Source organism: Orcinus orca, chromosome 2 (genome assembly GCF_937001465.1).
Source record: "Orcinus orca chromosome 2, mOrcOrc1.1, whole genome shotgun sequence".
Classification (NCBI taxonomy): domain Eukaryota; kingdom Metazoa; phylum Chordata; class Mammalia; order Artiodactyla; family Delphinidae; genus Orcinus; species Orcinus orca.
In genome coordinates, this window is record NC_064560.1 from 114,167,680 (window position 1) to 114,189,250 (window position 21,571).

Sequence of the window (21,571 nt, forward strand, 5' to 3'; positions counted from 1 at the left end):
ATTCTGAGAGAAGGAACGTGAACAAAATGTGAGCCACAAGTAGTATTTCTGTTCAAGTATTTGTTCAAGGCAACAGGCAGACAAAAGAAGGACTCAGGGAATGTGGCCATTAAGCATTCTTGAACAAACTACTTAGCAAAGAAATCCCACCTATCAGGAGGTGAATAAAAATAAAAAACCCAGAATGATGTTGCTAAGATAAAAGGATTGGTGGTAAGCACTGAATCTATTTGAATACAGAAGTGAGACTAAACAACTAGAGTAAATATGGTTGCCAGAAGCTGTTAAACCCTGACAAAATAGAAATAATATAAGCCACAAAAATTGGATGTTGGTGTACAGAGGGTGGGAGGAAGTATAATAATGTTAACTATTTCATTTTCTGAGCAAGTAGTCAATTGACACTATTAATCAAGAAATATGGGCTATTCTGATTTCTTCTTGTTTATATATTTTCTTTGCCCATATTTTTGGGCTATTTCTCATGTCTTTGCTGCCATGCCCCTTTATATCTTTTTTTAAAACCAACGTGCATTGAATATTAATCTACATAAACTGAATACTTAATAAATGTTGCTGAAGTAATTTTGTAGACTGCATGGGACTGTAAATTCTATGAGGATGGAGAATATGTTTTATTCATCTTTGAATTCTCTCAGTACCTGGCATAGGGACTTGCATATTGTAGATCACTAGTAAATTTTTTTGAATAAATGAATTAATTTGCTTTGTTTCATATACATTTTGTTGCTAGAACAATGGCTGGCTGGAAATATAAGGAAAATGAACCATAATTGGAGAATATGATAAAGGCTGTCACCCACATCTGAGAGACCTATTATAAACGCTTCTGATGCCTCATTAAAGACATTCTATTGTTTTCAGAATGCATTTTACCCCCAGTAAATAATCTCCATTTGCTCTAATTTAATCATTCATACAGCTATAGGAATGATCATTTCCAAACACAGATCTGATCCTGTCACTTCTCTCCTTAAAAACCTCCCATGCTCCCCTACTGTCTGAAAAACAGAATCCAAATTCCTAAGCATGGCATTGAAGGTCCTATATGATCTGGCTTCAGTCCATCTCTTTCCAGCCAATTCATCTCACATGTTGTCCATCCAGGGGTACTTGCAATTTTGGGAACATGCTATACACATTTTTGCTTCTATATCTTTGCTCATGCTGTTTCCTCTACTTAAAATGTCACTTCTCATCGCATATCCTTCTCTTCTCCTCCTGTCTGCAGCCATCATGACACTACTCCATTCCTTAGGACCCAACTCCATTGCTTTCTCTGTTAGGCTTTGCTGTCTCCCACGCGTAAATAATTGTACCATTTGTTGTTCTTCTGCAGTAATTCGTTCATGCTCCATGTATCATATTATACCTAATTGTACATATATTGAACACACTCTCCTAGATTGTGAACTTCTTGGTTTGTACATTTCCTTTTCCCATGTTCTTTGGTCTGTGTCTTATGTATTCTAGAAAACTGTCACGGAGTATGTGCCTGACACATAGTAAATGCTAGATAAATGTTTGTAGTTTGGAATTTAAAAACCACATGCATTTCTTATATTTCCATATAAAGATAATTCTTTTAAGTAATGAGGGCTAAACTGAAAATCCTAAGGGTTGGTAGAAGGTAGAAAATCTGTCTCTTAAACTGTGGTTTTCTGTCCTGATAAAAGAGAAGCCTTCAGAGGTAGACTGCTCTGGGAAAACTCTGTGAATTGTTTCGTTCCTCAAATTAAAGCAAGTATACATGTATTACTCTTGGAAAACTATAAAGTAACCATTAAACTGAATGTAGATGCTTTAGGCTGAGAAGCAGTGCTCCATTTGGATACATAAATCTTTGTGTGTAGAGCAGGAGCATGGCTTCCCCAGACATTGTTGCAGAAGAGAAGAGAACTGTTTCTTTCTGTTGATTTAGACCATGTATGTGTCAATATATTGTTGTTTCTGTAGAGATGTGGATATCCTTGTTTGAGCCCATGCCTTTAGGAGAACAGATGCTGAGATCTAAAGGATGTAGGAAAGCAAAGACAGGCATGATCCTTACTGTTTCCTGGAGAAACAATTACGCAAAGGTACTGAACTGGCTTTGGTGAGGCTCTACCTGTAAAGACTGAGGACCTACATGTAAAGACTGAATAACTTAGTCTTTGTGAGAAATGTGCTGCTGCTGGACTGTTATGTTCTAAGGTGATAACCCAGTTGGGTCAGAGATCAAGGTCACACCCCTGGGGATGTAGGGTGGGGTTTCCTCTGAAGGAGTAGATATTCCCATGGTTAGTCATCCTAGGGAGAAGTTGCACCTGGGACAGAAAATGGGAGTTTGAAAGTGGACCTTTAACTGGGTGAGGAGAGTTGTTTTCTTCTCTGAGCTTTACAGTGGTTGGGCCCGTATGCTCAAGACATGGTTAGGAGAACTCTTGATTGAGAGGGGAGATGTATGGACACAGACATATGGACCCAGGCTGGAAACTCAACAGTAAGGCAGGCCTGATCTAGTCCATAAGGGCTCTGAGAGTAGCCATGTCATTCTTATGTTTGTGATGTCCTGGGGAAGAGAGGGCACTGCCCCTTCCTGCCAAATCCCAAGGCAATGCTGAAGATTGCATTGGCTGGAGAGAGCTCAGTGTTCCAGAACATCAGGGTATGGGACATCTGAAGCAGAGGCAGAAATAGTTCAGTTATTTCAGGAATATGTGGGTGACAGCACCTCTCCTGGGGACTCCTCCATAGTAGAGAAGGGAGAGGAACTCTAAAGGGGGCTGGCTGACATCCTGATAATTTGGAAGGTGGGAACTCAGAAGTATTGTAGTTGGGGTTTTTTTTGGGGGGGATTTTATTTTAAATATGACCTCCTTTATAGTCAAAAACTTGAACGCTACGACACTCTGATTCTCAAGGACATATGAGGCCTTTTATTGAACAAATCCTTTCCATCTTGGGCATCCTGTTCAATAGACTTGAGAAAACCAAAGGTAAACAAAGTATTCCTCCATTTGATTTTATATGAACCCTCTCTTTTTAGTTCCCCTTAGGCCTCTGTTCTCAAGTCTTATTGTAGAGGCATACAAGAAACCAGAAACTGATAGATTCTTGCTTTTCTTCCATTATTTGTCCATCCTCTGTTTTCTTTACAAAGTGTTCTGTTTCAGAGAGTAAGGGAGAGTTTTAAGTTTTTTCTGGATATTATGCATAAGCATGGATGAGTATCTGACTGGTCTTTCAATGAGGAGAACATCTAAGCTGACATGATTTTCTTAGGCTGAGCAGGAATGTTATTTGATGCATAGGCATAGCAGCCACAATCTTATCCCTGTTGATTGTATTTGTGGTCATACTTTGAAAAAAGGCTGCATTCAGTTCTGTAGAGCTTTTCTGGATTCATGGTGCTTTGTCTTTTTATTCTGACAGCTGATTATTTGCATAACTTGTTAAAGAGGCCTCCCTATCATCACATTACTGGCTTTCCTCTAGCTTTTTGGATATTTTTTCTTGCTCTCTTAGATTTTACATCAAATAGCAACTTTTCCTTCAACAAAAGTTCTGCCTGTCTGAAATCTTTCATCATCTTCTCCCAACTACACAACAAAGCTGAACTCTGTAGAATATCACTTTGACACATTAATAATTGCATTTGTCTCTAAGACCTTCCTGAAATTCTCTTAGTTTCTTCTCTTGGGGTTTAGATGCTGTACAGTATCTATCAATTCCATTTACTTCATTTAAAAAACATTTATTGAGTATTATGTTGCAGGCACCAGGCTACCTGCTGGAGCTATGAAATAGAGGAGCTCACATCTGGTTTTATGGCTAGAATACTTGGCTCACTGCTTCTAGTTTCTAAACTAACTCATCCAGGATTGCATTGAGAAGAAGAACCTCCTCTTATGGCTCCTGAATGCCATAGGGGAGAATGTAACTAATGAGGAGAGCAATCCAGGTTACTGAGGTGATAAGCAATCCAAGATACAAAGGGGGGCAGGGTGGGTCACATGCAAAAAAAAAAAGGATAAATTCTGGAGTCCAAAGACACTAGGGAAGAAGCATACTTTAATGGTCGGGCTTTTTTCTCAGTTAACATTAGGTTTTATTTTTGTTATGTTATACCTACAACCAACAGTGTAAATGAAAATAACAGGAAATTATGTGTATTTCATTATTTTCAATTAATATATTTATTACAGCATTAACGTTGTTGATTTGATCCTTTTGTAACATTTCCTTCCATCAAAATTTTTTGAGGGAGAATACTGTCTCTTAGTGAAATTTTTATAAAGAACATGAGGTCTTTAGATATGAGGTCAGAGAAGGCAGGAGACAATTTTTTTTCTTTGTGATGTATACCTCCTTACATACTCTGGCGTTTTGTTCAGGAAGTATGAAGACACGATAATTCTAGTTCTAAAGGTGTAAGGAAAGGGTTGATCCTTTCCTCTGTATTATACCGGCGGAAGGAGCACGTCTCAGTCTCTTCCTTTTGTCTTCCGAAAATAAAAGGAAGGAGGCAAAGGGTGTTTGAGTGGAGGGTTTTCTAGGGGTTAAACCCTGGTGCTTCAGACCCTCTGCGAACCCGGCAGGTTTTCCTTAAGTAGCTCCTGTAAAACAGATGTTCTCCAAAATAAGAGGGGTGGAGCAGAGGAGACCGTCGGGCTGCCTTGCGATACAGCGCAGGTGGGGGTAGCCGCTTGGTCCAGAGCCGAAGGTGCTTGCATTCTGCAGGTGCAGGGATTGTGAGCTCTCACCGCTCCGGCTCCCGAGAGGCGAGAACCGAGGTGTTGCAGAGTGTGGGACTTGGCCCCTGAAGCAGAGGCCAAATGTATTCCAAACAGCTGACAATGATCGAGCCGGGTGCCCACACCTGGTCCGGGGGCGGGGAAGTAGCATCTACAGGAACCGCAGGGAGAAAAGGAGCCCCTGGTTTGGGACGCCAGAGGGCTGGTCCGGCTTATCTCGGTCCGACTGCTTTCCCGTGATTGCTTCCCCAGCTTGTCCATCATCGCAGTGCCCTATTTCTACTGGCTCTACTGTCTGCCACTCGGTTCCGCCGCGCTGACCCCCATTGGGCCCCTCCGGCCGAGGCCCCGCCCCACGAGCAGGACACGGGCAGTAGGGCGCGGAGGAAAGAGAGCTGGGCGCTTGTTCTGGGCTGTGGGGAGGCGGTGGCGGAGAAGGAGGAGGAGAAGGAGGAGGAGCTGGGTCAGCAGGAGGCAGCGGCGGCGTCCGCGCTGGGGTGATGGTGCAGGTGCTTGGGGCCGGTGCGGAGCTGCCTGGCTGAGGGGCGCCTGGTCCGGGGTCCGCAGCGCCGCCGCGTCTCTCCCGGGGGCGGGTGGGCGGGAAGATGCTGAGCAGGTTGATGAGCGGCAGCAGCAGGAGCCTGGAGCGCGAGTACAGCTGCACCGTGCGGCTGCTGGACGACAGCGAGTACACCTGCACCATCCAGGTCAGTGCCGCGCCGCCCCGCCCGCGGGACCCCCTCGTCCCCCGAGTCTGGCCAACTTGGCCCGCGCGTCGCTCCAGACCCCAGCGCTTTGTCCACCCCTGGCTGCGGCGGACGGCCCCGGTGCAGGGCGCCTCTGCCTGAGCCCCAGTCCGGGGCTGGGCACTCGGAGCTCGGCGCTGCTGAGAGGCGAGTCCTCGCGTTCTGGACCCCCACCTCGCCCCCTGCCCTCTCCCGAGGTGAGGACGCTCTATCCTGGCTCCTCGAACCCGCCGGTGTGGGGAGCACCTTCCTCGGGCGTCGGGAGGGAGGCTCTTTCCCCGGCCGCCCCGTCGAGGGGCGCAGGTTTTGACTCTCCGGCCCGGCAAGGACGGCTGGCGGCTTTTCTTACATCTCTTTGGCTGGAACGATAATGGTGTATGTCATAATTTGCCCCCCGCCCCCCCCCCCCCCCCCCCGCCCAGCATTTGTGAGTCAGAGCTCTCAGAAGGTAGAATTGAACGCGTAGCCCATGCAGAGTGGCCTATTGAAGGGGATACCAGCCCTCCGGGCTTTGAAGACTTAGGCCCCCCTCTGGCCTTTCTCTCCCCAAATCTTATTCAGTTGGGCAGTTCTGGGGGGCGTGAGGTAAAGATTTAGCAACAAGTCCCAGCGATTTGAGGGTTGGCGTTGGTGAGAATCGGTGACTTACAAAAAAACGCCAACAATACGATAAGGCTGCACAGCATTTCTTCAGAACCTGGTATTTTTGAAGGGATTTTTACAACCTCTCGCTGCGTGGCACGTCAGGAGTAGTAGTCTTTCCCAGGAATGCAGTCACAGCCCTCTTCCTCCTTTATAAAGTAAGAGATAGAAAACATTAACAATGCTCCGGTGTTTAGTTCACCAGCCAGGAGGATCCTGCGCTCACTGCCGAAAACTGCCCTTTCTGGAGAAGCAAATTGAGCTGGACCCAGAGGGTCTCACCTGATCCCTTGCCTTTGCAGCAAAAAACCCGAGAGGGCTTCTCACCTCAGATGTGGCAGACAAAAACTGACGGCCGGGGTCCTACTCTCTTTGTCTCTTTCCCCGCCCCCCTCCCCCATTAATTTTTTTCGCTGACAATGCTCAATAGCGGAAAATAGCGGTGGGTGAGAAAGACGTTGGATAGTATATGAGAGCAGCTGCTCTCTGCTGACTCCGTGCTCAGGTCAGCCTTCTCTCCACTTTCCTTATTCTCCCACCTCCAAAACCAACTCTGGGCATGAGTGCTGACTGCTGCCAAAGATCTATGAGGGTAGAGAAAGAGAACAAAATCTCTTTTTCAGGCCACTTAAATACAGATTAAGCAGTCATAAAGATGCTAGCCATCAAGTGAAAGGATTTTTGTAGTTGAATATGATATAGAGATGTTGTGTATTATTTCCTTACTGAATGAGTGTCATGCTACTTTTTGTTTCTATTGTATCTTTATGTGTCATGTACAGTTTTTTTTTGTTTTTTGGTGGGGGACTCAGAGGAAACATGGATTGAGTGGACATCCTTACCATTTGAATACATTGTGCAGAGCTTTTAAAGTCTTTATTCTTTGTTTTAAAATTTAAAGCATTTACACAATAGCATATCAAGGGCAGTGTGAGATTTAGACTTCATGGGTCCTAAAAATACTTTTGGGATATGTGGTGAAATAAAACTTCTGGGACAGATCATTAACTTTTGCCAAGATATAAAGTGCAAATGAAACACAATTCATGTCACCTGTCCATTTAGTGATAACCTTGTGGTTTTCAGGTATCACATAAAGGCAACTAGTTATTTTTCCCAGATAGTGGAAAACCCAGTTGGCTTATTGGTATTATGCTTGTGGGTGGTTTTTATTACTGTTGCGAAAAATATTTTTAAGTTGAGGAGGACTTATTGGATTTATGCTTGCTATATGCTACTATGGTTGTATTTATTTTCCTGCTGGTCTTATTTTACATTATTACAATTTAATATGTTACAAAAATGTAGGCCACTTAAAAAAATTAAGCTTGGTGTAATATGACCATACTGTAGTAAGTGTTCACTATCTAGATATGTTAATGATTGTGCATCGTGATTCTTGCATGAAATTTAAAAAACACAGGAATTCTAAACTATATGTAATATTGTCATTCTTTGGCACTACTATTGTGAATTGCTTTTGTTTTTACCCACGTGAGGAAATGTGGAAAATAAGACAATATTTTATGTGAAATTAATATTTTGCGCATACACCTTTTTTTGAGCATTAGAGATTGAGCTTTTCTTAGCAACTTTTCCCGCTTGTATATTTCTATTGTGTGTGTGTGTGTGTGTGTGTGTGTGTTTGTGTTTGTTGGGGGGGTGGGGAGAGAGAGAGAGAGAGAGAGCACATATGCGCTTATTTGTCAGACATTGGGCACAGGGTATTTTAAATCAGTATGTGAGCTACTTACTGGGTTAAAGCAGTATTTACAACATTTAGGAATTGCAGTACTGTATATTAAAAAAAAATTGGTGATAATTTGACCTCCTTTTCCTAAAAGTATTGTATGGCATATTTTTCTTTAAATAAGGTATTTATTTTAGAAAAATTTCAGTGCCTCTTGAGATCATCAGAGACCACTTAGGGTATTACAGAATCAGAAATGTATCACTGGGTTAGAGTCATAATAGCTACATTTGGTAAATTTCAGTTGTAGGAAATTCTATCAAAGTGTTGGTCTAGCCTTTCATATTGCAGCAGTTATACTGATCTGGCATTTAGGATGTGATTATTAAGGTAATGAAAATGCCTTATATCTTCTCAATGAAGGTTGCCACAGTTACCAGACTATTCTTTTATTCTTTCTGATATGCGAATGTAGTTGTAGACCATGAGAAATGAAAGTATACATAGGAGGGTTGTAGTATAATTGCTCCCCTGTGAAGAACATTGTTAACAGCTCCCTGCCAGTTTTGAAGGTCATTGCCTCATAAATGCAGATCTGGTCCATATTTTTCACACATCTGTTTCATTTAAGCACATATTTATTTACTTACCACATTTACTATCTTACTTTGTTATTTTATTTGGGAGAAAATAGGAAAAACGAAAAGGCTACCTACTATCTTTGAACTCTCCGAATGGAGTCATTTAGGTGCTATTGTAATATCTAAAGAATAGATTTTTAACTATCTTTCAGGTTATAACAGCTTATAAAATATTAAGAATATATTGCAGAAATGCCAGTAGAAATATGTATTGAAAAATATATATTGCCAAGTCAGAATATTAATCACTTTTTTTTGGTTATTGCTGAAAAGTAAAGCTACTCTAGAAATGAATTTGATTTTACTGGGAACACATTAAAATAACAACTGATTAAGCAGCTAGGTTAGATTAGTTTTTGCAGTTAAATAAGGTGCAACCATAAATGAAATGTGTGTGCAGAGGCAGTTCTAAGTGGAACCAAGATGTGGATTTGATTGTGGCTCAGCCATTTAGTAACTGTGGGACATGGGGTAAGGGAGAGAATATTGAGGGAGAGAACAAATGCATTGATCCTTGCACCTGCCAGGCACTTCACCTGTATTATTATCTCATTTACCTCACATCAGTGTTATGGATTGATTTTATACCCATTGTACCAGCTAAAGAAAATGGGATCGTGGATTGGTGGGAGAGCCTATATTTGTTGAATGGCTAACTATGTACTAGGCTTTGTGCTAGGTGCTTTGCTTATACCTTACATCAGCCGTTGAGAGGTAGGTGGTATTATCCTCATTTTACAGATGAAAGATAGTCCCAGATGACGGAACTTGCTCAAAGCTAGTAGGTGGCTGTACTGTATTTAAACCCCAGCCCTTTTGTCTCTAAATCCCATCGTTATTCCCTCTATCCATTCTGACTCCTTAAGTTACTTCACCTGTCTGTACCTTAATTTCCTCATCTATAAAATGGAAATTTAATACTTATTTCGCAGTAAAGAGAAGGTTATTTGGAGATATCACTACAAATAATAAGGAATATTTAAATAGACTAATATACTGTACTTATATTGTGCCTTATTCTATTCAGTTCAGAAATAGAATTGAGAAATGTTTTACTTTTTTAGAAAAATAATTGAACTTAAGCTGTAAGTCCCCATAAAATGATTTCTGATTAGTTTCAGTAAAATTGTGAAATCCAAGACTGGCATAACTGAAATCTTTATTAGAACTCTTCTTTAAAATCAAGAGTTCAGGTTTGCTTTCCTTCTATTCTACCAAGTCTTTGGCTTTAGAGAGGCATTTATTGCTTGGACCGTGATTTGTCTTTTCTAAGAACTTCTGCTTCTTGGTAAGTGGAATCCTTGGTTTCATTAATGCAAAAAGGATGTTCTTAGACAATTAGGATAATTTTATTCACAGAGAAAAACACAAGGCTGTTGTATTTTCATGAATATTGTTTTTTAAAAACTTTATTTTAAAAAGTAATTATGCTGTCTCAGGATCTCTGTTACAATAGCAAGTCAGTTAGAATCTAATTCTTAAAACTAAGTTCCAAAATTAGCCTTCTAGGATCCTAAAAGCACTTGTATTCTGTTTCTTAATTTGTATATTAAAACATTTATTGTATAAAACTAATGCAAATCAGTCTTTTCAGTACAGAAGGTACATTCTAGATGTGTATTTATGCTTTCATTCTTTTTCTTTTTGAAGAAGTCCTGTTTAAGAAGTGTCATTGGCATCCAAGAGAAACCTAGACGCAATCACTACAACAGATTTTACTCAAGGGTATTTGTATGCACTTGCATTCTGTTAAGTGCTTGGAATGAATATGCTAGATGAGGCAATTCAACATAGTGTACAGAGCATGTGATTTTGAGTCCTCTGTTATACATTGTCCAGAGACTCGTGTACCATGTCTGTGATATTAATATCATATTTAAAAAAGGAAATGTTTGCCAAAATAAAATCAGACAACCTGAAGGCAATAAACAGTCATTTTTCATATGTTTGTAGTGGTTTATGTGTAATTCTTAAAATGTGTAATCCAAAATAAATAGCAAGGCATTAGCTTTAGAGGCAATTTACCAATGATATAATAGTTACTATATTAAAATATTTTGGATTATTTTAAGAACTTTATTTTCTGATAGATTATACTTTAGAATTTATAAAGGAGAGAGTAAGAGGAAGCTATAAATCTTAATCCCCAAGAATCACAGCACCTAGTTCAGCGCCTTACATAGTTCAGTAAATACTTTTTCTGATTTGTTTGTGCTACATGATTGCTGTTAACTACAACACTTTAAAATTTCTTCTGCCTGAAAGCAATAAACATTTTCTAACAATCGTATAACCCTTTTTGTAGTTTCATCCCATCCCATTTCGAACCGTTTTTCTCTGTAACCCCTCTCTCTCTGGTGAGAAGTACAGTATGTAAATGTGGTATTTTATGAAGCCTGCTAACTTTTTGCAGTTATCCTTTGTTGAATTAGTGGAGCTTCAGCCCACAGCTCCTATGATTTTTTTCATTTGTCTGTTAGGATTTCAAGCCTTTCAGGTGCCCTCACTTCCCCCATCTCTGCAGGTTTAGAAGGCTTACAGCAAATGAATACTGTATAGTACAGTGCTTCATGGAGCGTTAGAGGTCTGGCAGAATTAGGGTATTGAGCATACGGTTCACCACAGCCACAGAACCTTCCTGCACTCCTTTCCTCCAAGTCAGTACTACATAAAGCAACCTCCTCACAGACTCATTTTCTAACCTGTTATCTGGACAGGAAGTGAACCATGCTTCCCAATCTGTTTCTAAATATGTCTATTTTATTTTATTATTTTTAAAAATTTATTTATTTATTTTTATTTTTGGCTGTGTCGGGTCTTCATTGCTGTGCTTGGGCTTTCTCTAGCTGCGGAGAGCGGGGACTACTCTTCGTTGTGGTGCACAGGCTTCTTATTGCGGTGGCTTCTCTTGTTGTGGCTCACCGGCTCTAGGCGCACGGGCCTCAGTAGTTGTGGCTCACGGGCTTAGTTGCTCCACGGCATGTGGGATCTTCCCGGGCCAGGGATTGAACCCGTGTCCACTGCATTGGCAGGTGTATTCTTTTTCTTTTTTTTTTAAACATCTTTATTGGAGTATAATTGCTTTACAATGGTGTGTTAGTTTCAGCTGTATAACAAAGTGAATCAGCTATACATATACATATATCCCCATATCCCCTCCCTCTTGCGTCTCCCTCCCACCCTCCCTATCCCACCCCTCTAGTGGTCACAAATCATGGCAGGTGGATTCTTAACCACTGTGCCACCAGGGAAGCCCTATGTCTATTTTAAGTTGAATTCATCTTCTCTCTGATAGCCTCATCTGTAACATTCTGTTGGACTCTGCAGATCCTGTTTCTTGGAGCAGCCTCCTGTGGGTCACTCTTCCTCAGCTGTGCCTAGCCAGAGCTTGTATGAGATATGTGAATATCATGGAGGATTGGCAGCAACCTTATAGCTTCTGTATCTCACCTACATGGTGCTCAGGGAGGAGGGTGCTGCTCTCCAGGAGGCCCAGTGGCAGTTGTTGCCCCTCTGTTTTATGGCCTTGATCCTTGGGGCTCAAGCCAACCACCTGAATGGTTTTCTTATGCAGCTGAGAAATTTGGAGAGTGCTGAAGCATCTCCATCCTATGCTGTACAGTGAGTGGTATTTCCCCTAAGAAAGCAAAACACCTTGTCATACGTCCATCCTAGCCATTGAAGCAGGCCTTCCGTTCCTTTAAGACCCTAGGCCCTGGTGGCCAATAGAACTTTTGAAGCTTTTACAAACATTTTACATATGGTAGAGCCAAAGAAAGACTAGGGAGAGCAGTTTCTCTGGGAGGATAATCCCCAGATTTAAATTATGGAACTCTTGCCTCCCAAGGCCATCACGTGACGCTCATTACTGTTGTCAATATTTTGAACAAGATAGGCCCCTGTATTGGTCTTTCACCAATTATAATTACTGTACTATTTCTAGGGATGGTGTTTTACTCTGTGGTCTTTCCAGCGTAATTGCATCATATCCTAGATTTGGAAGGTAGGAACCTGTAAGGAATCTTAGGTTCAAATTCTCTAGGCTTTTGCTTGCTACTGTCAGAGTAAACATCAACTGTGTGAATCAAGTCCTCTAAGGAGATCCTTCCGTGCCATGCTCATACAGGCAAAATAATTGGGCCACATGCTTGGCAACCACTGAGTTTGTGTACAATAGCTCCATTCACTTGTCTACAGAAAACACCCCTTTGACAGTGATTATAGCTTTCATCCCCCTCCTCTACTTCTGACTCCCTGCATTACCATGACCTCATCTGTTGGTCTGTATTTAGAGGCACTCTGGACCACTCCAGAAATGCTTTAGGACTTGTTCTTGTATGTTAAAGATCATTTCAAGTTAGGCAACGACTGCCCACCAGGGGAAGCCATTCAGGATCAGGACCAAACCTAGCTATTCTTATGCCTTATTTGAGCCATCTTACTGTGTCACAGCTCAGGGGTTTTCTTCCTTTTGTAGAAATTGTGAACCTTGTGAAAAGCAAGGAGAATAGAGTGGGGGGGTTAAACCTTCTCAGTGGTTTAAAAGTGTGGTTCCCGGATGAGCAGCATTAGTTTCACGTGGGTACTCGTTAGAAACGCAGATTCTTGTCCCCACTGCAGACCTAGCAAATCGGAAAGTTGGGGCCTGGAACTCATCAGTTTAAGTCTTTCAGCTGAGTCTTATGCTTGCTGAGGTTTGAGAATAGCTACTACTTGGTCACACAGCTATTTAGTAGATAACATTGATGAGAATTGTTGATTGACTGGATATAAAAAATGAGGGAGAAGGAGAAGCCAAGAGTGAATCTCATATTTCTGACTTTTGATTTATTTCTGAATGGCCTTAACTGATTCTCTACCCTTAAAAGGTAAAAAGTTATTTGCAGATATGCATATCTGTCTTCAAGTGGGCAGGATTCTAAAGATGGTTCATAATTCCAATTTGATGCTCTTATATTTATTGGTTAGTTTTATTTTTTGTCTTTCCTGACCTACAAACAATATGATTATTTCATATTTGTATACTGTTTTTCAAAGAAATCTTCACAACTTAAAGCACTGGGGGAATAGGAGGAGTAAAGCTCCCTGTCGTCCAAGGACTTACAACCTAGAGAGGGATTATAAACATGTAAATAGCAAACTATAAAACATCACAGAATTCAGGGCTAGGACAAGGTGATATGCTGTGGCAGTGCACATGTGGGGGACTTGAAATTAAATATTTCTCAGAGGAGGTGAGATTTGAACTAGGTCATGAAAGATTGCCAAAAGCAGAAAATGGGCTGTGCGGATGGGTAAAGGGCATTCCAGGCTAAGGTAACAGCAGGCTACTTCTAGGTAGAAAAGCTAAAAATGTAAAGCCAAGTATGCTTAGTCTTTCCTTTACTATGTTGATTTGACTTACTCTGGTACAGTTGAGTCAAACGACAGAAATCTACTTGCCTAGGAAAAATTACTGTCAGCAAATTTCAATCATTCTTGACGTGCTCAGAGGAATCAGTCTAAACTAAAAATAAATGCATAAAGCTGGCAATGAATTAAATCTAATTCCAAAACTGTGTAACACAGATTAAGATTCTTCACAAAGCAATGGCATCATATAAAGAAAAGGTAGATTGGGATATCAATCTTAATTCTGTGACTGCAGCAACTAAGTATGAATTTTATTTTCAAGAGACGTCATCAGTTTAGTTATCTGACAAAAAAAAGAGGGTATCAAATTCCAACATTCAGCTGTTGTTTGAAAATCCTTTGACTGATACAGTGTAGCCTAGACTGTGCATTAACAGTTAGGAAATGTAACCCGTGGAGCCCTAAAAGGCACTTTTCAGCATCTCTATTCCCAAACCTAAGTGGCCACCCAAAATAGCTTTTCTGGAGGACAGAGGAGTGCTTCCCTGGATTCTCGTGTGAGCCGCTGCCTGCTGGCTCCAAAGTTCCCAGCCCTACACAGGGTGCACTTTTAGCACTCAACACAGTGCCAGGCTGGAGCTTTGGGGATGGGAACCTCCAAGAAAGCACTGTTTGGCATTTGGGCAATCAATGTTCGGCAGAATGCCAATGCTAATAGGTTATTTTGCTCTGGAAGAGGAGAATAAGGAGGGATAGTCTAAAGACTGATGAATAGGGGAATGACTGACAATACAAGCACTCCATTTTGTTGGCAAGTTTAAGGAGGCTTGCTGTGAAATGGTATTATGGGAGCCAGTTAAATTAGCAAAGGCCCACAGGCCCAAGGCCTGAAAGAAATAGTGGTACCTCAAACAGCATGCCCTAGGGCACACTCAAATGTCTGGCCACTTTCATTGAATTTGTGGTAGGAAAAAGCCAAATCATTAGGAATCTTCTCAGTCTGGTACTCCCTCCAGGCACTGCATAATCAGGCAAATTATCCTTTGCCTCTAGGCAGGTGCACAGCCTTATTTCTCTATAGCTTGATTTAACTCAAGGGCCTCTAGTCTGGGTCCTAGCCTAATTCTGAGGACACCTAAGAGGAAGAGTTGGCTTCAGGAGTCCCAGAGGATTCCAGATACTCTAGTGAGGAGGTGCTACTAAGATTCTTATTTTGTCAAACATGAGCCAAGCAGGTGAGAACATTGATCACAACACAAGGAAGCAGAATTAATCAATTCACCTAAGGATCTCAGGTACTTCTGGGGGATAATTGAGGCTGGAGAAGGCATCCAGCCTGTCCTGTTTCAGATTTTTGCCTCTAGAAAAATCTAAAAGCCCCAGGAGTTATTACGGAATTGGAGGTTTGTACGTCCGGAGGACCTATGGACTAGCAATGATGTGTGGGATGTTATAAGACATGTTGAACCTACAATTTCACAGTATACACTCATCTGTACAACAGAATATCCCATCAGCTCTTTGGGAGGCCACTCAGGAAATTTGGCTGTTGAGAGATAAAAATCTGATCAAAACAGAAGGTAGTTCCAGTCCTACAGTGCAGCTTCTTCAATCTATGTCCAGTTTCAGGTTCTGGTACATGTGAAGTAGGTTAAAAAAAAACGTGAATGAGAGTTTGCTTGGTATAGCTGTAGGACATAAGTTACTGAGCTAACTATTGTAATGTCAGATTTTATAAGCAGAATAGCTAATCAACACTTTCTTTGCTTATTTTTAAATACACCTTGGATAATTTAGACAAGCTTGTTTAAATGAATACCCATAGTACAGAAAGCACATCTAGGAATTGTCTTCTAATAATTTTTATGGTAAAGGAGAACACATATTACCTGTATTCCAATTTTTGATTTTGGGTATACTAGACAGTCTGATTATTCTAAGGAGACAGATAGAATGCTATTATATTGTCTTGCTGCAAATTAGATCTTTTAGTGTATCATTATAAAATATTATGGACTATTCCTACTAATAATGTATCTCATATAAGATACCTTTAGCTTCTGGTCAAAAGAAAATGACAAAAGAAGTAGAAAAACTTTACTTTCTCTTCTTGGTTTCCACAATTTTATTTCCTACCATCTTTTCTGACATGATAGCTCTTCTGTCCATCTCTTATTATGTCCTCTGTTTTATGCTGATTTATACTTTGGGCCATTCATTTAATATAGTCTCTTATCACCACTTCTAATTGGCATCACTGCCAAGTTATACCTTTGCTTATGGTCAGATTCTTCGTGTGGTGGCCACACCTTCTGTTGGTGGGGAGAGGTGTTAAAAAAAGATATAATCATAGTGTATGTATATATACACTGAGGCATAATGTGATCCATATCCTTTAATTTCATTATTTAACACAAAAGTGTATATTTTAGTTAATTGGAATTTGAGACAAGACAAACAAATGAAAGTCTGTATTGTATAAAATGGTATCTTGAGGCTGGGCTGAGTATTATGTGTTTAGAGTTTTCTATTAACTTTTTTGCAGTTTTTTTATACTTAATGGATTAATAGACCTAATGAGACTCTATGTCTACTGTGACTTCAGGTCTGGTTCTTAGGGAATGGATGGACATGGTAGGGCTGCCCATGACCAGGAAAGTCTTTACTCTGGACAGCTAAAGTCAGTGAAACTGGATGGAGAGTTAAAATAGTTGACTAAAGGAAGAAACAAAAGATTAAAACCAGAGAAACAGTCGGGATAGAGCAAGATGAGCCTTAAGCAGAAATACCTGGTCAGAATTTGGAGGGAGAATCTGGAGAAGAAAGTTGGGGAAAATGAAAGAATATTGAAGATCTGTGGGTTGGCCAAAAAGTTCTTTCGGGTTTTTTCTGTAACATCTTACGGAAAAACCCAAACGAACTTTTTGGCCAACCTGATATTTTTTGTTGTTTCAGCTGAATGTGATAGAAGAGCTTAATGGTTTAAAGGAGGCCTCTGGGCTTGGCCCCCATGTTGGGGTGATGTTTAAAATATTCAACAATCAATGAGTCATGGTGAATACCTACCTCACTGACCAAGACTCTGCCGGAGGGCACTGAAGTTGGGTCTAGCGCCCTCTGCCGCGCCAGACACTAAATATTTAGTGCTGAATCATGGGAGGTGGGGTTGGGATTGGTCCCAGGGCAGAAGGGAGAAGCCTCTCAGGGCAGAGGCTATTTGCCAACTGATAGAGAGAGATTTCAACATTTTAATGACCGGCATGGTCTTATCGATAGCACACCAAGCTGAATTCACTCCTCACTCCCTCAGGCTTCTTCTGTTAGGTGGGATGAGATGGGAACTTCCAAGAGGCCACAAGAGCTCAGGTGTTTCTGAGGTAAGATAGGGATCTGGATGAGTTCAGTTTTCCTCTTTGAACTCTAGCCTCAGTGATGGCAGGAATCAGAGCTCCTACATTGCCTTCCCTGGCTCTCCATTTGTGCTTGCCAGATATGGGGTCCCTAAAGGTCCAAGTTTTACCCTCCTGCGGAGTGGCGAACCAATTCTGACCTTTCTCATGCTTCCAAAATGCACCTCTGATCATTTTCTTTTTAAAATCCTTCAAGCTTTTCCCATTGCCTACTGGCTTACAGCCTTTTAGCTTGGCATAGGAGGTCTTCCATCATCTCTCTGCTGCCTCCCTTCCAGCCTTGTCTCCTATCATCCTCCATATGCATTTTCACCTGCTGCATGAATCATCAGCCTCTCATTACCTCCTTATTTCAGGGTAGACTCACTCCCCAGTGTTGCTGGGCAGTGCCTTGGGGGACCTTATTGTAGCACTTACCACATTGAAATGTAAATGTTCACTCACGTTGTCCTCTCCCTAGACTGAACTGTTGGAAGGGCACAGATTATATCTTTGTACAGTTAGTAGGTAAGGTCTCATGTTGGGGCCCAAGAAATGTTGATAATAGATGTGCATGAATGAAAAATGTTATCTCTGATAAAGGGGATTATTAATAATGCAATTGTAAGGTTACCTCTGACTTGAACTAAATAGATTTTTAAAAATGAACAGTGATTTCCCTGGTGGGGCAGTGGTTAAGAATCTGCCTGCCGGGCTTCCCGGGTGGCGCAGTGGTTGAGAGTCTGCTTGCCGAGGCAGGGGACACGGGTTCGTGCCCCGGTCCGTGAGGATCCCGCATGCCGCAGAGCGGCTGGACCCGTGAGCCATGGCCGCTGAGCCTGCGCGTCCGGAGCCTGCGCGTCCGGAGCCTGTGCTCCGCAACGGGAGAGGCCACAACAGTGAGAGGCCCGCGTACGGCAAAAAAAAAAAAAGAATCTGCCTGCCAACGCAGGGGATCCCGGGGTGAGCCCTGGTCCGGGAAGATCCCACCTGTGGCGGAGAAACTGAGCTCATGCGCTGCAACTACTTAGCCTGTGCTCTGGAGCCCACGAGCCACAACTGCTGAGCCTGCATGCTGTAACTTCTGAAGCCTGCGGGCCTAGAGCCTGTGCTCCTCAACAAGAGAAGCCACCACAATGAGAAGCCCGTGCACCACAAAGAAGAGTAGCCCTCGCTCGCCACAACTAGAGAAAGCCCGCACGCAGCAATGAAAACCCAACGCAGCCAAAAATAAAATAAACAAATTTATTTAAAAAAATGAACATATCAGATTTTCTGGTCTTTAGAGATACGTTATGGTGACTTCAAAAGGTGGTGATTTAGTGGTGATGGTTGCACAACACTAGGAATATACTAAAAACCTCTGAATTGTACACTTTAAAATGGTAATCTTACGTTGTGAATTTTATCTCAATTCACACGTCAATTTCTTGGTTTTGACAGTGTACTGCAGTTATGTAAGTTACCACTGGGGGAAGCTGGGCGAAGGACACATGCGACATCTTTAAACTATCTTTACAATTTTTCTATTATTATAATAAAAAGTTTTACAGAGTGATTAAATTAGTTTTCCTGAGCAAGTATGTTTATTATTTAGTTAGGATTTATGGTTTAGAATGACTGTAGAAAGTTTTCTCACTTGATTAAGATCCAGTTACTTTTTTTTTTTTTTTTTTTTTGCGGTACGTGGGCCTCTCACTGTTGTGGTCTCTCCCGTTGCGGAGCACAGGCTCCGGACACGCCGGCGCAGCGGCCATGGCTCACGGGCCCAGCCACTCCGTGGCATGTGGGATCTTCCCGGACCGGGGCACAGACCCGTGTCCCTGCATCAGCAGGCGGACTCTCAACCACTGCACCACCAGGGAAGCCCCCTAGGATCCAGTTAGTTTACAAAATTATGTAGGATTATTTATAAGTAGATACATTTTAACATATGATACTTGAAAATACAGTAAGTTCAATTATATTCTAATAAGATAAATTAAGGGTTTAGAAATATCTCAGTAGTCTTTTTTGCATCCTTTTTTTCCTGTGATTTTCTGTTCCTCTCCTTATAATGTTTCCCTGACATAATTAATTACAATTAAAATGAATGTACTGACAAATTATGCATATCATAAATGGTGCCATTCTTACGTGTTAGAGAGTTATGTAATGACCATATTATGTATCTTAATTATAATATGTGTTAATTGATCCATTTAAAAATTTATTGAATACTTAACTATGTTTCTGGGCTCTGTGGTAAGCACTTTATATGCATTCTTTCATTTAATCCTACCTATTTAATAGAAAATATTATTGCCCCTAATTACAGATGAGTACAATAAGGCTTAGAGATGTTAAACAGCTCCCCCAATGTTACACAGCTAGTCAGTGTGGGAGCTGGGATTTGAACATGTGTCTCTGACCTCAGAGTTGTTCTAACACACTGCTCTGTGATGAAGCAGGCAGTATAGTCCAATGGGGAAAACACTGATGTTGGGGAGTCAGGAGACCTGTGTTAAATGCCTGACTCTGACTGGTTAACTTTGAGGCCTTGAGCAGGTAACTTAAGCTTTAAGATGCAACTTAACCTCTCATCTGCAAAATGAGGAGGCTCAAATAGAAGACCCCTCAAGTCTCTTTTAGCACGGACATTTGTCCATGGCTCAGTGGTGTTTTTCTTTGTGTTCCCTCTGTGAAGGATATTCTTTATAAATGCAAATGTTCCTTTTAAAGAAAGAGATGTCAAAAAAGAGGTTGGTGACTGCTTCAGTCTATTATCTGGCCCTAGGTTTTGCAGAACACAAAATATAGTTTTATCTACTCATTCAACACATTAGATTCTGGGGGATTGACTCATGCTAATCAAAGTCATAAGAATTTTTTTTTTTGTAATCCAGAATCTCTTTGTTAATTATATAGTAGGGTACTGAATACTAGTTTCTGTCATTGTAGGCACTTCTTTTAGCATCAGAGACTTTGGAAAACCAAATTAAAAGCTTTTTTGGAAGGCAAAGAATATCAAATCGTTTTGAGGGATATTCTTCTAGGTTGTGTAAAAGCCTTATAAACTATCTCTGCTCCATACTAGAGTTCTAGTAATGATGTATCTACCAGAATCAGTTTTTCTATCTCCCTTGAGAAGTACTTACTAAATGCTGATAAAGTCTTCTCTTTAGCCCTCCCCATTTCATGAAGATTATGCCTTAACATGTACATATGTTAATAATACATCTTCAAATTTTCTTTTTCTTTTTTTTTTTTAAAGTTATATCCAGTCTAGAGGATACTCTGTTTACTTTGATTAGGCTTAGGTGTTTCTCAGGACTCTATTTGAAATGCCATTTTCCCCCCTAAGTTAGTGGACTTAGCCAGAGAACTTTCTTTAATTTTGTCTGTATTTCAGAGGGAGGCCTTTTTTTAAACTTTGATCTCAAATTTTAAGGGGGGTTCTGCCATAGTCCTCATATATCACTCTATCATAGACAGTATTATCTTGATGACATCAATAGGAGGCATACTCTACATATGCTATGCAATGTATTTTAAAGGTTTCCACTATTTTTTTGCTCTCAAGTTTCCAAATAGTGTTTTCTGCGTTTTCTATAATGTAAACTTGCCTTTTATAAAAGTCAGTACTTGATTTACATAGACTAAAAATTCATTCTTTTATAGGTGTACAGTTCTTTGAATTTTTTTTTTTTTTTTTTTTTTTTGCGGTATGCAGGCCTCTCACTGTTGTGGCCTCTCCCGTTGCGGAGCACAGGCTCCGGACGCGCAGGCTCAGCGGCCATGGCTCATGAGCCCAGCCGCTCCGCGGCATGTGGGATCTTCCCAGACCGGGACACGAACCTGTGTCCCCTGCATTGGCAGGCGGACTCTCAACTACTGCGCCACCAGGGAAGCCCCTCGGTAAAGGTTTTAATTTCTCCATCAAATCTGAATGAGATCCTTGCTGGGTAGAGTAATCTTGGTTGTAGGATTTTCTCCTTCATCACTTTAAATATGTCCTGCCACTCCCTTCTGGCTTGCAGAGTTTCTGCTGAAAGATCAGCTGTTAACCTTATGGGGATTCCCTTGTGTGTTACTTGTTGTTTTTCCCTTGCTGCTTTTAATATATTTTCTTTGTATTTAATTTTTGATAGTTTGATTAATATGTGTCTTGGCGTGTTTCTCCTTGGATTTATCCTGTATGGGACTCTCTGTGTTTCCTGGACTTGATTATTTCCTTTCCCATATTAGGGAAGTTTTCAACTATAATCTCTTCAAGTATTTTCTCAGTCCCTTTCTTTTTCTCTTCTTCTTCTGGGACCCCTATAATTCGAACCTTGTGCCCTTTTGTGGTCAGTCTCTTCCCCCTTCCCTGGAT

At 41.2% G+C, this 21,571-nt stretch overlaps 1 protein-coding gene across 2 annotated transcripts in view; it reads left to right on the forward strand.

The window, feature by feature from the left end:
* Positions 1-4,880: 4,880 nt before the first annotated feature.
* FRMD5 (FERM domain containing 5) overlaps positions 4,881-21,571 on the forward strand; it is a 340,548-nt gene continuing 323,857 nt past the window's right edge. For both annotated transcript variants that reach the window (XM_004273916.4, XM_049706646.1), the window contains exon 1: positions 4,881-5,464. In XM_004273916.4, the coding sequence (XP_004273964.1) occupies positions 5,363-5,464 (102 nt within the window). In that variant the 5' untranslated portion in view covers positions 4,881-5,362. The remainder of the gene's footprint in view (positions 5,465-21,571) is intronic.